This window comes from Neophocaena asiaeorientalis, unplaced genomic scaffold (assembly GCF_003031525.2).
Source record: "Neophocaena asiaeorientalis asiaeorientalis breed wild unplaced genomic scaffold, Neophocaena_asiaeorientalis_V1.1 scaffold240, whole genome shotgun sequence".
Taxonomy (NCBI): domain Eukaryota; kingdom Metazoa; phylum Chordata; class Mammalia; order Artiodactyla; family Phocoenidae; genus Neophocaena; species Neophocaena asiaeorientalis.
The window spans coordinates 5,304,560-5,321,777 of NW_020185331.1; the positions used below are offsets into that span (position 1 = coordinate 5,304,560).

The 17,218-nt window shown below is 45.1% G+C and overlaps 1 protein-coding gene across 1 annotated transcript in view; it reads left to right on the forward strand.

The window, feature by feature from the left end:
• Positions 1-17,218, forward strand: part of SUFU (SUFU negative regulator of hedgehog signaling) — a 110,736-nt gene that overhangs the window by 20,147 nt on the left and 73,371 nt on the right. Inside the window, exon 4 of the mRNA XM_024734832.1 lies at positions 14,160-14,296. Within this exon, the coding sequence (XP_024590600.1) occupies positions 14,160-14,296 (137 nt within the window). The remainder of the gene's footprint in view (positions 1-14,159; positions 14,297-17,218) is intronic.

The window sequence follows — 17,218 nt, forward strand, 5'->3', positions numbered from 1 at the left end:
TTAACTGGGGGGGTGAGGAAGAGAAAATTTTTTTTTTTTTTTTTTTTTTTTTTTTTTTTTTTTTTTGCGGTACGCGGGCCTCTCACTGTTGTGGCCTCTCCCGCTGCGGAACACAGACTCCGGACGCGCAGGCTCAGCGGCCATGGCTCACGGGCCCAGCCGCTCCGCGGCACGTGGGATCTTCCCAGACCGGGGCACGAACCCACGTCCCCTGCATCGGCAGGCGGACTCTCAACCACTGCGCCACCAGGGAAGCCCAAGCTCATTGCTTTTTAATACTGTCTTATCTTGTTTGTCATTGAACATCTCAGCCTAATTCTCTCTTTGGACAGAAATGGGAATATTATTATCATTTAGCATTTGCTCAGCTGTGACATGATGTGCCCATGTACAGAACACAATAAGTACAATCCTTGCTCTTGGGGAGCTGAGATGCTGAAAAAGATTTGTTTCTTCCCATTACCCTCTTTCAGGTGTCTCGATCTGGGGTGGCCGACTTCCCAGAGTCCTGGAGGCTGTGGGTGGACAGAAAGTCCTTGGGCAGAACGCCCTGGCTCTTGGGTCTGTAAGAAGCCCCCAGGCTGTACACCTGTGTGCAGACAGCACCTCGCTTCCCAAATCAGACTGTGATCTTGCCGCCATTGGCCTAGCCTGTCTTTTTTTTTTTTTTTTTTTTAAAAGATCTTTATATAGATGCTGCTTTAGCCCAAAGCCAAGAGTGGGGGCTGTCATAGTGATGCCAAGAAACTCAAGACCAGGCTCTTCCTTGGCCCAGAATTCCTATAGAGCACGGGGCAGGCTTGGAATCCCTCTGGGGACTGACCTTTGGGTTCTTTGGTGGTGGATGGGAGTAGAGGAAAGAAGGTACAGTCGGTCTCCAGTAGGGTGGGGTGATCAGCTTCCATCATTCTGCAGAGAAAGCGTCTGAGGCTCTTAGCTTGGTGCTTTTCTTAGATTCAGTTCTCAGTCTGGGAAGCTCTTTGCTCACTGAAAGCCCAGGATAGAGTTAAGCCATCCTAAGTGTTGGGAGCCAGGTAGTTTGTTTAGCTGGGTTCTCAGCTAAATCAGTCCTGGGAGCTACTGTTTTTAAACTTGAGGAATGCTGTGGGAACATGGTACTTGGCTCCCAGCAAGGGATCTCAGGAAACATCTACTTGGGTAGGCAAATGCATTCCACGAGTCTGGTTGTAGTAGAAAGAGTATCTGCTGCTCAGAGGTAAAGCTCAAAGCTGCCTGCCCCGCACTGTAGACTCCTGAGAATCCCAGCTCAGTGTGAGCGTGTACAGTCTCAACTGATAATGGCTTTTCTCTTTCTTTCTTTTTTTCCCTTCCTTTAAGATTGTGCAAAATTAATATAATATAGCTGGAAGTGTTTTAAAAATCTAAACTGTCAGAATATTACCATATAAACATACTGGAAAAGAATTTTACAAAGTTTTATTACCTCGAATAGTACTTGTGTAGTCACCAAACACCATTTCAAAACAGCTCATGAAGTATCAGTAATTGTGAATTGTTCAAAATAAAAACATAATCTTTGCAAATGTTTATTTTGTAATTGTTTACTGAATTCTGTTGTAATGGCTGTCACTCAAAGCATGGAAGCAGTCAGGAAGAATCTTGGGCCTGGTTTGAGGGATCCAAGGTCAGGAACTTGGGCAAAGCATGGAAGCAGTCAGGAAGAATCTTGGGCCTGGTTTGAGGGATCCAAGGTCAGGAACTTGGGCAAAGCTGGAAGATCCAGGCAGCTCTTGAAGGATGGGGCTGATTAAGCTGCAGAGTCTAGAGGGTAGGGAAGCTAGAGGCATCTGCTGTTGTTCTCAGGGAGAGATGATGAGCAGGACTGCTTCTACTGAGCACTAAGCAAGGGAAGGATGAATACTGGCTTCTCTGTTTGGGTACTTGCTGGTGCTGGACCCTGTGCCATCCATTAAAAGCCTCCCAACTGCCCTATGAAGCAAATATTCTTCTCCCAGTTTAATAGGTGAGGAGACTCCAGGGCACATGGAAATTAACTTGCCCAAGGGTCAGCTAGCAAGTGGTGGAGCCGGGCTTTGTGTCAGTTCAGGTGACCTCCACTGCCCATATGCTTGCCTGTATCACTGGACTCTTCTCTAGCATCTTATTAGGACCCTAGGGTAGTACAATTTTATGCAATTTCTTCCCTAAGTCCACCCTGGGACCTCCAGAGGGTTCAAAGAGCCCAAGAGCCCAAGACTAAGAATCTCTTGTGTCTCCCTTCCTCACTTCCCAGCTTCCCTGCACTGCTGGGCCGGCTCACCACTCTGCCTGAGCCCTTCAGCTCATAACCTTGGGCTGGCATTTGCCTCCTTATCCCTTGCCCAGTATTCTAAATCTTGTAAAACTTTGCCTCTTTTCTCAGATTTAGTCTAGTTAGTAGATATTTTAGTCTCACTCTGTTCCCTTGTTCAGCAAGCCTTCACTGAGCACTTCTTTGCGAGTCACTGGTGGTGCAAAAAGGGGCAAATCCAGTCCTAATGGGAGAGGTAGGAAGGCAGTTACAGTATAGCAAGGAGGGTCCTGTGATGGTGGTTTGCACAGGAGTAAGGAAGAGTGGTAGGTGCCCTATATTGGTCAGGAACTCAACAAGAAAGAGTTTGGTACCTTGAAAGTAGGATAACTGGGGGAGGGTTTGTTTATAAAGGAAGGGCACCATAGAGGATAGTGCACTAATGCAGGGCTAGTGGTTGGCTTGGCTGCTGCTCTCCTAGCGCTGAAGGGACCAGAGGACGGAGTGAGATTTGAGAACCTAGAAGGAAAGAGTTGTGTAGAGTGTCCCTCCTCAGAGTGACCTTTAGCACTAACCTTCAGTCGAGGAGCATGGCCAGCCTCAGGTAGTCTCAAAGGGAGGGAGCCCTGATCTCCCTCTCCTTCCTCCCTCTGATTTCCTTTAGGGCTTCCACTGGCTGAACCCAAGTGGAAGCCAGAAGGCTCAGAAGCCCCACAGAGGTCAGCCTTAAAGGGCAGAGAGCAAGGTGGATGTGTTGGTTGTCTATTGCCGCAATACAAATTACCACAAATTTAGTAGCTCAAAACAGCACACATAATCTCACATCTCCTCTGGGTCAGGGGTCCAGGTGTAGCTGAGCTGAGTGTTCTGCTTAGGGTCTCACAAGGCTGCAATCAGTGTCAGCTGGCCTGCATTCTCATCTGAGGCTCCATTGGGGAAGTATCTAGTACTTCCAAACTCCCTCAAGTTATCGGCAGAATTTCTTTCCTTGCAAGAGTCCTGAAAAGTTCTTCAGAGCCAGCAATGGTGATAGCAACTGCTAGCAAGACATGGTCTTACATAATGTGACATAATCATGAGAGTGATATTCTGTCACCTAGCCAGGTTCTGTTGGTTAAAAGCAAGTCCCAGGTCCTACCCGCATTCAAGGAGGGGGGATTCCGGGACTCCTCTGGTGGTCCAGCAGTTAAGACCCCGCACTCCCAATGCAGAGGGCCCGGGTTCGATCCCTGGCCAGGGAACTAGATCCCACATGCCGCAATTAAAGATCCCGCATGCTGCAACGAAGATCCCGCGTGCTGCGACTAAGACCAGTGCAGCGAAATAAATAAATAAATACTTGAAAAAAAAAATGGAGGGGGGATTCCACAAAGGCATGAACACAGGAGGCAGAGGTCGTGGGGGCCACCTCAGGATCTGTCTGCCATGGTGGGGATGGACCTAGAAGAGCAAACCGAAGATACTCAGCACAGGTACCCAGCTCAGAGAAGGTAACACCTGAGCCTTCCTGAAGATAAGCAGAGGGCAGAGAAAAAGGGAACAACCTGTGCAGAGTCTCAGAGGTGAGGAAGTCATTAGTGTGTCAGGGATCTGCCAGTCATTCATTCATTGTGAGGCCGAGGAGGTGAGGGGGACCCAGTTCCTGGTGGTCTTGTTGAGAAGTCTGCACTTTACCCTGAAGGTTTGGAGTGGGGGTGGGCGTTGGAGGATTTTTTAGCAGGGGAGAGGTACATCATATCCCATTTTGAGAACATCAGAGTGAAGAACTGAATAGGGCAGGAGGCAGGAGATCAGTGAGGAAGAGCAGTGTTGGCCATCCAAGTGTAGGATGAAGGGAGTATAACCAACATATTATAATAACTTTAGATGAAATATAACCTTTAGAAATTGTAAATCACTATGTTGTACACCTGAAACTTACATAATACTGTACATCGACTCTACCTTAGGGAAAAAAAAAGGACAACCCATGGTGTGGCAAGGACAACCCATGGTGTGGCAGTGAGGATGGAGAGAAGAGAACAGATTTGAGAGCTGCTGAGGAGGGAGGAGGAAGTGTCAACAGACCTCAGTGACTGCCAGCCTGGCTGCACAGGAGGACAGGGAGGGCTGGAGGATGACTCCTGGGATTCTGGCTTAGTGGCTGTACTAGTTTCCTATTGCTGCCATAACAAATTACCACATTGATTGTCTTACAGTTCTGGAGGTCAGATGTCTGACATGGGTCTCACTGGGCTAAAATCAAGGTGTCAGCTGGGCTATATTCCGTTTCCTTTACCAGCTTTTAGGGGCTACATGCCTTCCTTGGCTCATGCCCCGTCCTCCAGTTTCAAAACTGGCAATGCAGGCCAAGTCCTCATGTCACATCTCTTTGACCTACTCTTCTGCCTCTCCCTTCCACTTTTAAGGACTCGTATGGGTTACCTTGAGCTCACCCAGATATCATCTAGCATCTCAAGATCCTTAATCACATCTGCAAAGTCCCTTTTGCCATGAAAGGTAACATACACAGGTTCCACAGATTAGAATGTGTATATCTGGGGAGCCATTATACAGGCTACCATAGTAGTACTCGTCTTCAGTTAGAGAAAGATGGAGAAGGATCACGTTTGGGGAGATACTGAGTTCAGATTTGTATGTACTGAGTTTGCGGTGTCTGGGTTTGGTCCTTTGCTTGGGGATAGATTTGGGCATCCTCAACACAGACCTGGTGCTGGAAACCATTTTGTGAGGTTACCTGGGGAAACTATGTGTGGTAAGGAGGTGGCAGAGCCCTGGAGAAAGCAGGGCTCTGGCTTTTGTCCCTCTTTCTTCACCTAGAAAGTCCCCTAGGGGACAGATAGAGGCCATGCATGGGGAAATGCTCACATTCTGTTTTCCCTAGTGAAGTGGTTTCCAGTGGTGCCCTCTGTTTGCCAGGCAGCTCTTTATTCTCTGCATGGGTGTAAGGGGCAGAGTAGTGGCCAATCCCAGGGCGTCATGGGGCTTGGGCCAGCACTGAGGGCCTTGGAGCAGACTGACCTTCTCAAGAAACTTGGTGCAAATAGTAAAGGCAGCTGGTGCTCCAAGCATGTGCTGGAGTTTGGATATATGGTCCTTGCACTTGCTTGGTGTTGCCCTGCAAGGCAGAGAGCTTGTGGAGAAGAGATAGGCAGCCTCCTGTGCCGAGCCCCAGAGCTACTGGAGGTCTTCGTTTCAGTTCTTTCTGTAATCGCTGGGTCCAGCTGGGGATGTGTGTGTGCACTTGGAGGGAGGACACCAAAGGAAAAGCTTTTCTGTCTGTTCCCCTGGGACGGGACCTAGAGGCTCCATTCTTCTGGGAGAGAATATCCAACTCAGTAAAGCAGGGAGCAAAGCCTGATCCCAAGGAGGAGGGCTGGCTGGAAGGGAAGACCAGCCCCAGGATAAAGGCCTGTTTTTACCCAGTTCTCCAGCCAGCCTGGAACCAGTGGGTAGGGGAGGAAGGACAACAGGAGCTTTTTTTTTTTTTTTTTTTTTTTTTTTTTTTTATACATCGGCAGGCAGACTCTCAACCACTGCGCCACCAGGGAAGCCCAACAGGAGCTTTTGTAGGGAATGAAGTGACATCAGTCTTGATTCTGGAATTGGACTGGGCTGTCCTCCTGTGCCATATGTCTCCAGAGGAAAATGGTCCTCTCTTCCTGTTCTTCTGACGCCAGCACTGAGCTTGAGACTGAGCCACAGTCTGTAGACCTGACTTCAGAGGTACTACCTTCACAAGGTCAGTGGCATTCTTAGCTGGCCCAGCGTTTCTTGCTTCAGAAGTATCCAGGCCACCCTTAGAAAAAGTGGGCACTGACCACAGGACTCTTCTGTCATACCATGAGTGTCCAGTATGGACACTTAGCCAACAGGTTCTGTGAGAAGCCTGGCAGGCTAGATGGGCAGATACAGTAGTGAACAAGACAGTCCTGCCCTTGTGGGGTTTACAGTCTAGACTGGAGGGTATAAATGGTAGAAAACTTCGAAAGTACAAAGAAGTTTGAAAAAGAAAAATTGTATTGTGATAGCCACTATAATATTCAATAATTTTATTGCATTTTCTTCCTTTTTCTCATATATTTTTACATTGTGTGTGTCAAATATTTTGGATCACACATTATAGTAAGTTTTGTTTCATGCTTTTTAAAAACCATTTGTTTCTAGTAAAATATATATAACATGAAATTTATCATTTTAATCATTTTTGATGTATTTAGTGGAATTATTATTACCACCGTCCATCTCCAGAACCTTTTCAACTTCTCAAACTGAAACTCTATACCCATTAAACAATAATATCCCATTCACCTCTTCCCATAGTCCCTGGCAACCACCATTCTATCTTCTGCCTCTCTGAATTTGACTACTCTAGGGACCTCATGTGAGTGGAATCATATAATGTTTGTTCTTTTGTGACTAGCTTACTTCACTTAGCATAATGTCTTCAAGGCTCATTCATGTTGTAGCATGTGTCAGAATTTCCTTCCTTTTTAAGACTAAATAATTTTCCATTGTGTGTATATAGCACATTTTTAAAAATCCATTCATTCGTTGATGGACATTTGGGTTATTTTCACCTTTGGGCTATTGAATAAAGCTGCTGTGAACATGAGTGTACAAAATCTGTTCAAGTACCTGCTTTCATTTCTTTCGGTTATACCCAGAAGTGGAATTGCTAAATCATCTGATAAATCTGTTTAATCTTTAATCTATGTTTATTTTATTTTTTTGAGAAACCGCTATACTGTTTTCCACAGTGGCCGCACCATTTTATATTCCCACAAGTAATGCACAAAGGTTCCAATTTCATGACCACTTAAAAAAGTTATTTATATTATATTTTTTTTTTTTTTTTTTTTTTTTAGGCGGACTCTCAACGACTGTGCCACCAGGGAAGCCCCTATATTTTTATCTTATAGTTAGAAGTAGGTGAACAGCAAACAATAGAGGATATAGAGTGGGGTTCTGACTTATACTTCCTGTTCCTCCTCACCAGTTAGAGGCGGAAAACTCTTTGCCTCTCAAAACTCAGGGATTAGTCCTCCTGCTTTCAAGAAGTCTCATTTTGGGCTTCCCTGGTGGCGCAGTAGTTGAGAATCTGCCTGCCAACGCAGAGGACACGGGTTCGAGCCCTGGTCTGGGAAGATCCCACATGCCACGGAGCAGCTAGGCCCGTGAGCCACACTATTGAGCCTGCGCGTCTGGAGCTTGTGCTCCACAACAAGAGAGGCCGCGACAGTGAGAGGCCCGTGCACCACGATGAAGAGTGGCCCCTGCTCGCCGCAACTAGAGAAAGCCCTTGCACAGAAACGAAGACCCAACACAGCCAAAAATAAATAAATAAAATATTAAAAAAAAAAGAAAAAGAAAATAAACTTGTTAAAAAAAAGTCTCATTTTTAATGACCATGTAATGTCCCACCACACAATGCACCAGAACTGATAATACCCCTACTTTGTAGAGTATTTAGATTGTTTCTGAATGTTTTATAAATACCACAGAAAATATTTATAGAAAAAGCTCTTTCCAAACACAAGAGGGAAAAGCTGCTACCCCTCATATATACATAAAATAAGGAATTGGCTCATGTAATTATGGAGGCTGGTAAGTCCAAAATCTATAGAGCCAGTGTTACTAGGTCCATTACAATCAGTATGGAGTCATGGATTTTTACTTTAATAGGTTATAATTTGTTAATACCATTTGTTTCGATGCTTAAATTGTCCTAGATTTGGCCAGTGGGAGCCCTTCAGTTTGGCTTCTCTCTACTTTTGACATGTTCCCATCATTCTTCAAGTACTTACTTACCTTCTGGCACAACGAAAAGTTCCAGGCTCATTTCGTGCTTTCCCAACCCTAGATTCAGCCATTTCTCCAGTGAGCTCTTTTCTTTTAATGGCAGATGGTATTTAGGCACCAAAATCTGAGTGCTAGGAGTTATCATTGCTTTTGGGGTGTCACTTAGTGGAGAGAGCTAGGAAATACACACACATATATCACACCCACACCCACATCTTTATCTATTTCTATATCTATTCCTCTCTTAAATACCATATTGATACCTTTAATTCCAAAATTATACCTATGAGCCTCATTCTGTCCATCCTTTTTTATGTATTTCTAACCTTGAAATGTTTACCAGTTTTTAACATTTCTGACAATGAGAGAAACCTGGCTCTCATTATCCACAGTACATTTACACAGAAGGTAGTTTCAGAATTACCAACTCATAACACTGCAAAAAGTAAACCTACTAATCAGGGTTCAGTATTTTACTGTACTTTTTGGCTTTAGCCTGATGACATGTGGTCAACATACTGTGTACGTAAGGTACTTGGGTGGCTTCTTTTTTTTCCCCTCTTCAGTGTGGTTATATTGTTCATTGAAGTACAGTTAAGTTCACTAATTTATGTTTGTATTACATTTAGCATTTTCCTCCATCCTTGTTTATTTTGAGTATGTGAAAGCATTATCGTTGATCCAAAAAAATGTATATTCAGAGAAATGTCATACACTCATACATCCCACACCACACAGTACTTTCCACCTGATTCCCTCCTATTGCTATTGCCTGTAGATAACCAATCTTACTTCTGATTTATCCTTCCTGTGTTGCTTTTTGCAGAAATGAGCAGATACATGTACATTTTCCTGTCTTCCCTTTTCTGTTCCTCAAAAGGTGGCATGCTATAGTACTCGTTTGTTGTTTTTACTTAACAGTTTCCATATCAGTTTGTAGAGCTCTTCCTCATTCTTTCTTACATCTGCATAGTACTCTTCGGACCACTCTCCTATGAATGGGCATTTAGTTGCTTCCAATATTTGGGGATCACAAATTCTTAGAGTGGGATCGCTGGGTCAGAAGGTAGACAGTGTGATGGGAGTTCCCTGGTGGTCTAGTGGTTAGGATTCTGGGCTTTCACTGCCGTGGCCCAGGTTCAATCCCTGGTCAGGGAACTGAGATCCTGCAAGCTGTGCAGCATGTCCAAAAAAAAAAAAAAAAAGGTAAACAATATGTAATTTTGTTAGGTTTTGCTAACTTCCCCTCCAAAGAGGTTGTACTAATTTGTATCCCCACCAGCAACATATGAAAATACCTTTTTCATAGCCTCATCAATAGAATGTAATGTCATACTTTAAAATTTTTGCCAATCTGATAAGTGATAATGGTATCATTTTTTTTTAATTTGCTTTTGAGTTGCAAATGAGTGAGATTGACCATCTTGTTGTATGCTTAGGAGAATATATCTATAGCTATAGTTTGTGAATTTTTTTTACTATTAGTTCTTTGGATTTTTTTCCCTTCAGGTTTTAAAAACAGCTTTATTGAGATAAAATTCACATACCATACAGTGTGTGGTTAGTGGTTTTTCGTATACGGTTTAGTGGTTTTTAGTATATTCAAGAGTTATATAACCATCATAACTTAAAGTGTACTGTTTAGTGGGTTTTAGTATATTCAAGAGTTGTGTAACCATCACCATAAACTAATTTTAGAACTTTTTTTATCACCCTCAAAAGAAACCCCATACCCATTAGTGGTGACTTTGCATTTGTCATTAGTCCTCAGCCTGAGGCAGTCACTGATCTACTTTCTGTTCCTATAGATTTGCCTATGCTTGACATTTTATGTAATATAAATATATAATATATTACAAATTCTGTTATTTATCATATCACATACATGGATTCATACAACATATGGTCTTTTGTAACTGCCTTCTTTCACTTAGTGTGATATAATGCTTATAGTGTTCCAGGTGGTTTCTGAATATTTAATCCTCACAACAACTCTGAAATAGTTACTGTTATTATCCCCATTTTGTAGATGAGAAAACTGAGGCATGGAGAGGTTAAATATTTTGCCTGAGGTCACACAGCAATAAGAAGATGGGCTTTGGAGTCAGACCTCAAGTCTGAAGTCCACCACTTGCTTACTGGATGACTTATAGAACATTACTTAAACTCTCTCAGGTGTCTTTTTCTCATATGTTAGTTAAATGAGGATAACAATGGCTGAGTCACAGGGTTGTTGGAGAATTAAATAATATGGCATCAGAAAAGTGCTTAGTACAAGGCCTCAAACTTAGTAGGTATTCAGTTAATTGTAGTGGTTATTAGTAGATAGAGCTAGGTAAAGGCCTGACATGGTTGGCCCTGCTTCCCCTAGCATTTAGGTGTATCTGAGATGCCAACTTTTTTTTTTTTTGATATAATTCACACACCATGAGATTCACCCTTTTAAAGTGTACAATTCGGTGCTTTTTAGTATATTCACAAGGTTGTGCAATCATCCCAATTATTTAATTCCAGAACATTTCCATCACTCCAAAAAGAATCTCTATACCCATTAGCAGACATTCCCCATTCTCTCCTTCTCCAACCCCTGGCAACCACTAGTCTTTCTGTCTCTGTGGAGTTGTCTGTTCTGGACATTTCATATAAATGGAATCATGCAATATGTGGTCTTTTGTATCTGGCTTCATTCACTTAGCATAATGTTTCCAGGGGTCACCCATGTTATAGCAAATAATCAGTACAGCATTCCTTTTTATTGCCAAATAATGTTCCATTGTATGGATATACTATGTTTTGGTTATCCGTTTATATGTTGATGACATTTTGGTTGCTTCCACTTTTTGGTTATTATGAATAATGCTACTGTGAACATAAGTGTACAAGTTTTTGTGTGAAAAATGTTTTTGGTTCTCTTGGGTATATACCTAGGAGAGGAACAGCTGTGTCATACGGTGTATTTAACTTTCTGAAGAACTGCCAAACTGTTTTCCAAAGCAGCTCTGCCATTTTACTTCCCACCAGCAAAGTGTGAGTGTTCCAGTTTCTCTACATCCTCGTCAACACTTGTTACTGTCTGTCTTTTATTTTGGCCATCCTAGAGGGTATGAAGTGGCACCTCATTGTAGTTTTGATTTGAATTTTCCTAATAATTAATGGTGTTGAGCATGAGATGCCAACTTTTAGGTCAGCTTTTTCTGCTTACCCACACTCTAGAAAGTCTCTCCCAGGTTCCTGTTTGTCTGATTGGTACCTTCTTAATCAGGTGCTTTGGGGGAGACCTTTGGGCAGGTTCCAGTGGTTGCACAACTATGTCAGGATTCAAGGCACATGTTTTTCCTGTTGGCAGGTTTAATGTTACTCTTGAGGCTGGCACAGCCATTGCCTAGGCTCACTAAACTGCTGGGACAAAGCCAGCTTCTCCCTTGAGCACCTCAGTGAGCAGGATCAGAAGTTCTTGAGCTGGAAACAATCTTGAGAGGCCGTCTCATCCATCCTTCTGCAACAAGACAGTTAGAACCCCTCCCTGCCAGATTGGGGGGGATCTGTAGTATATTCCTTTAAGAATCTCTGTAGGAAGAAATTCCACTGGGCCCCTTTCCCACCAGCCAGTATTTTAGCAGCCTTCGGTGTTAGATTCTTTGCTCTGACCCTGATCCCACCTTCTGCAGCACGTGCCGATTTCCTCTCATGCTTTCCTTTCTTGGAGGATGCGCGAGACAGCTGCTCTCCAGGAGGGGCTTCGTCGTCTGGTCAGATAAATCTGCTTTGGCTGGAGAAACCCTCACTTGAGGGAATGCAGACCAGGCCAGGCCTCTCCGGGGGACCTTAAAGACTGAATGACCTTGTCACTGGGCTATTGCCTGAGCAATCTGCTTTGAAGAAGAGGCCTTCTGACAGGCTCCAGGTTGTGTGTTTATCCTGAGGCTGGGCCATTCTAAACTCATGTTTCAGAGTTTAGAGGTTGCATCCAGCCAGCCTGGTGGGTGGTAATCAAACGCAGGTGGAGACCATCTGGCCAGACCTGTCTGTCTCAGCCAGCCGAGTGAGGGCCGGCCTGCCCACCGCAGAGCTGGCCCAGAAAGCACCCTGTGTGGAGGCAGATGGCGTAGAAATGCGTGTGCGTGCATGCACACCCATGCACGCATGTGCGTGTGTGCACAGCCCTCGCTGCTTGGATGCATGTGGCTACTCTCTCTGCATCTGAGGGTTCACCCCATCGCACAGTCTGAGGAGCATGTTTCTTTTAGTCTGTTTCTCAAGTTTTTGCGGTTAGAAATCATGTAGTTTTCTTGGCCTGAGATGAAAGCCCCGGGAGTAATGGTCTAATACGTTTTACAAAGCTGCCTCTAATTGGCGGCTGCTTGAAATCTTCCCTTTGCCCTAGTGACCCATCTCCCTTTGTAGGGTTTTAACTCCAAGTCAGTCTTGCATTACCCCAGGTTTTCATACCCCTCGCGAGCCTATAGCCCCTTGGGAGGCAGCTCTTACAGCCTCAGCTTGCTTAGCTATTCCCTCAGCCTTTCTGCATAGAATTGCCCCCAAACAGGGCGATTCAGCAAGGAAGGAAAATACCTTACACTGCATCCTGCCAAGCATCTCAAGCCCGGTCTCCAAAATTCTAGGAGTGTACCCCAAAATGGAGTGTGCCTCCCACAATTATAGATACTCAGAGAAAATAGTGATTCTAAGGCTTCCTTTTCAGTCCTTTAGAGAACTTAGCTTACCAGAGGTGAGCTCCTCACTGCAGCAAGTGCAGGAGTGCTGGACCAACTCGGGTACACAAGCAGGGCTAGCCCTGGTGTCAGAGCTTCTGAGATGTTAGCACCTCTTTCTGCCCAGTCTCCAGGCCCGGCCCCTTGGGGACGATGATGGTGATGATGGGGGAAAGATGCCACGTGGGATCCCAGCGTTGGGCACTGACTGCATCACTGCCCCTTCAGCATTCTCCCCTCTGACCGCCTGTTCCGGTAGCTTGGCGCGCAAGGAGGTGTTGGCTGTCATCTTATGGCTTGTATTTGTATGCTGAGGAGTTTAAATGTGTATAATCATTGTGGCTCATGTTTGTACAAGATATTATTACTGAAAATTATATCATGAACATAGTTTAACTTTTAGCCCTTCCCATGCTGGCAAGCCTCCTGTAACTCTCAGGAGCCCTTCCCTGAATGCTTCCCTCACCCCAGGAGGTGCCACCACCAACCAGCCTTGCTCTCTAATCCACATCATTTCCCTCTCTGGCAGAAGTCCATTTCAGGGACTCCTGTGGAGACTCAGCCTCCTGGGTGTTTCCTAGCAGACAGGGAGGCAGGCACTGCTCCCCCTGCCTCATCTCCCTATGATGTTTGTGGCCATCATCACTCTGGGCCACTTGGGGATGGGAAGGGAGGGCAAACTCTGCTTCCTCAAGGTTCCAGTGATTGAAGGGTACACACAGGGTGCCAGGTTTCAGGAAGAGCATGTGCTGATTGATGAGTGCATGTGGGGTGCTGGCTTTCAGGAAGATCATGGGCCCTCCCAGTATTTGGATATTTGGAATCTGCTTTGGGACCCATCCTCAAATGCTGAGTCTGGAGGCCAGCCAGTTTAGCCCAAGGATTGTCCCCTTGTGGGGCAGGGTGGAGGTGGGAGTGGAGAAAGGGTCTCATCCTCATAGGGCATACAGTAGGACATATATCCTTAGCAAACTCAGTAGGTGCTTATTAATAGCTTGAAGGAATAAAGAGTGTAAGGGTTATTTTCAGTAATGGAAATCTTCCCTTTGCCCTAGTGACCCATCTCCCTTTGTAGGATTTTAACTCAATCATACAGAAAGGAATGTTCCAGAGCCACAAAACCTGGAACTTGTAATTCAGAGTACCAGCAGGGGAATTTGATTGGCGGGGCTGAGGTCACACACATGTGCTGTAGCTGGCAGGAGGGCAAGGCTAGAGTTCTTGTTCCATATGGGCTATCGAGGTCCTTCCTCCCCTCAAGGCTCAAGATTCTTCCGACTAGGGGGTTTGGATGCCGAGCCTACGCAAAAAGGGGAAGAACTTTAATTAGACAACAAAACAGTGTTTTCCCTAAGGTAGTTAAACAAAAAACATTTGCTTTTTATTCCTTCCAGATTCACAGGAACAGATGGACCTAGTGGTTTTGGCTTTGAGTTGACATTTCGTCTGAAGAGAGAGACAGGGGAGTCTGCGCCCCCAACATGGCCAGCAGAACTAATGCAAGGCTTGGCCAGATATGTGTTCCAGTCAGGTAAGAGCCCCAGGAGCTGGCTGGTGTGCTTGTCCGTTCACCATGAGCCTGCTTGGGTTGGGAACCTGAAGGTATATTTTGATGTCTGTGGAAGGACCTTTCCTGGGAGTGCTATACTGCATTTGTACCATAAGGGTGGCTTGTTTCCTGGGTGGAAAGCTGCCTGGGCCATGGGAGGGAAGGATATGTCATATGACCTCCTGCAGTGGGAGTCCCTGACACCCTGAGCCTTGGTTGCAGTCTGCCAGCCATACTTCTGATTCCCAGAGAGCCAAAGGCCAGCTCAGCATGGAGCTGACCAGCACTTTCTCTGTCTCCCCCTTTTCCCACAATTAGCACTCTTTCCTCCCTGATGCCAGTGGCCTAGCCACCTCCATTTCTGGGGCACGAGCACACATGTTAATCTTGGCTAAGTCTAGTGTTCACAGTAGAGGATAGGGCAGGGAGAGAACGAATTACCTTGAACTTGCTCCCTCACAGTGTGAACGGGAAGTTGGAATCAGGCAGGACCTTGACAGTCAGAAATATTGTTTGATTCACATGATTCAAGTGCCCTCCAGGGGATGGTCCTGTGCCCCTGGTGCCCTTCTGGAGACTGCTAATATGGAACCGGAAGTGGGGACTTTTGTGCTGGGAGCCTTGGTCGCATGCTCTTGACTCAGCCTGCCTCTAGTCCTCAAGTGGGATGAAATGTCGGAGTGGAATTCAGTACCTTTTATGGAGGGTTTCATATCATCTGAATGTTTCTGTGTGGTTAATTGCTCAGAAACATTTCCCATATGACTTTATATTTTGTTTCTTTGGTTTGGTAAGTAGTTTTCAAATGAAAGCCAACATAATTTTATCCAACTCTTGCTCTTTGACTGTCATAGATAGGAGCAGACTAGCATCTAGGCCGGGGTCTCTCAAAGTATGGTCCTTGGACCCCTGCATCAGAATCAGCTGGGGAGCTTGTTGCAAGCACACTCCTGGGCCCCAGAGGAGATCTCTGACTTAGAATCTTTGGTGGGTGATGTTCCCAGATGCTCTGGTAGAGACTAAATTTGGAGAACCATAGATCTGGCAACTTCTCTGAGTATAGTGACTTTTTTTTCAGCCTTGAGTAGGCTATAAATTGGGGGTGCAATTGACCATGTAGGTTGAAACCCTCTGTCCTCGTTTCAGACCCCTGGGGGTCAGTTGTTGGCTGGTTGGCCATCATGTAATGGGACTGACTGATCCTTAACTACCATCTATCATTGTGTGGCCTATGGGATAGTACCCTTTTGAAGGCTACAGTGGGTCTTCTGTAAGCAAGGGTTCCCAAACCTGGCTGCTCATGAGATCCTCTGGGATCTCAACACACTGAGTCCCAAATGCTCCTGGAGGGCTCTGATTCAGTTGGTCAGAGGTGGGACTGGGGCATCTGTTTCTTAACCAGCTTCCCGGGGGATTCTAATGCAGCTGGTCTGGGGATGTTGTTTGGACTCTAAAGGACTGTTGATGGGAAGAAGTATCATTCACAGGGGCAGGGGAAGCAGGCTGCTTGAAGCAGCTGGCTCATGTGATTTGGTACTATCCTAGCGTCTAGGTCTGCACAGTCTTTTTTTTTTTAAGATTTATTTATTATTTATTTTATTTATTTTTGGCTGCATCGGGTCTTAGTTGTGGCATGGGGCATCTTTTGTTGTGGCATGCAGGCTCTTCGTTGTGGCACACGGGCTTCTCTCTAGTTGTGGCGTGCGGGTTTTCTCTTCACTAGTTGTGGCACGCAGGCTCCAGGGCATGTGGGCTCTGTAGTTTGCGGCAAGTGGGCTCTAGTTGAGGCACACAAGCTCAGTAGTTGTGGCACATGCATGGGCTTAGTTGCCTCATGGCACGTGGGATCTCAGTTCCCTGACCAGGGATTGAACCTGCGTCCCCTGCATTGGAAGGCGGGTTCTTTACCACTGAACCACCAGGGAAGCCCCCTGCACAATCTTTTAATGTTTTAAGATTGTGCCAGGAGTCTACTGCCTGAACCCACTGTGTCCCCTTCTCTCCCTTCTTTGATGCCTGTAACTGATGCCAATATAGAACTGTCTTCGAGAAAACAGACCTTTCTTCAGTCTAATGCTCTCCCAACTGACCTATTTCAGCTCCTGGAAAATAGACATTTCTTGACATGGAATTTGATCTACTATAGAAAATGGGGCTCTAAAGACTAGGCAACCTCTTGCTTGTATAGACAGGTAGCTTCCTGCCCAGTGCTTAAGCCAGTACATTTATATGTTTGTTTGCACTTAATGTAACCTGCTCATATGGATCAAGATCAGAGAAATGTAGAACAGGTGTTATGAATCACTGTCAGGTGGAGTCAAGCAGATGAACCTCTGAAATAGTTCTGATGTTATAGTTCTGAAATAATAACGCAAGTGGGGAGAAAAGCGGGATTTGATTTGCAAGGGTTCATTTCAGCCACACAGTAAACATCACAGTGACTGTTTTGCAACACTAATGTGATCATTGATTCAGGTACATTATCAACAGATGTCAAAACTATCGGATAAAAAAGATTGTTGGGGTATAACGTAGTCACAAGGACTCAAAGAATCTCTCCACAGATTACTTATGTGCTACAAAGAGAAAAAGAATACCTTTACAATGGAAAAGTTTGGGTGGGCATCAGCTTAACCAAATGATCAAATGTAGCACCACAAAAATGGAACAAGTGATTACTATGTACCTCCTTACATGTTACACTGTGAAATATAAAGCACCAACCGTGTAACACTTTATTTATTTAATTTATTTTTGGCTGCATTGGGTGTTCGTTGCTGCATGTGGGCTTTTCTCTAGTTGCAGCGAGCGGGGGCTACTCTTTGTTGGAGTGCGTGGACTTCTCATTGTGGTGGCTTCTCTTGTTGCCGAGCATGGGCTCTAGAGCACCTAGAGCACCTAGAG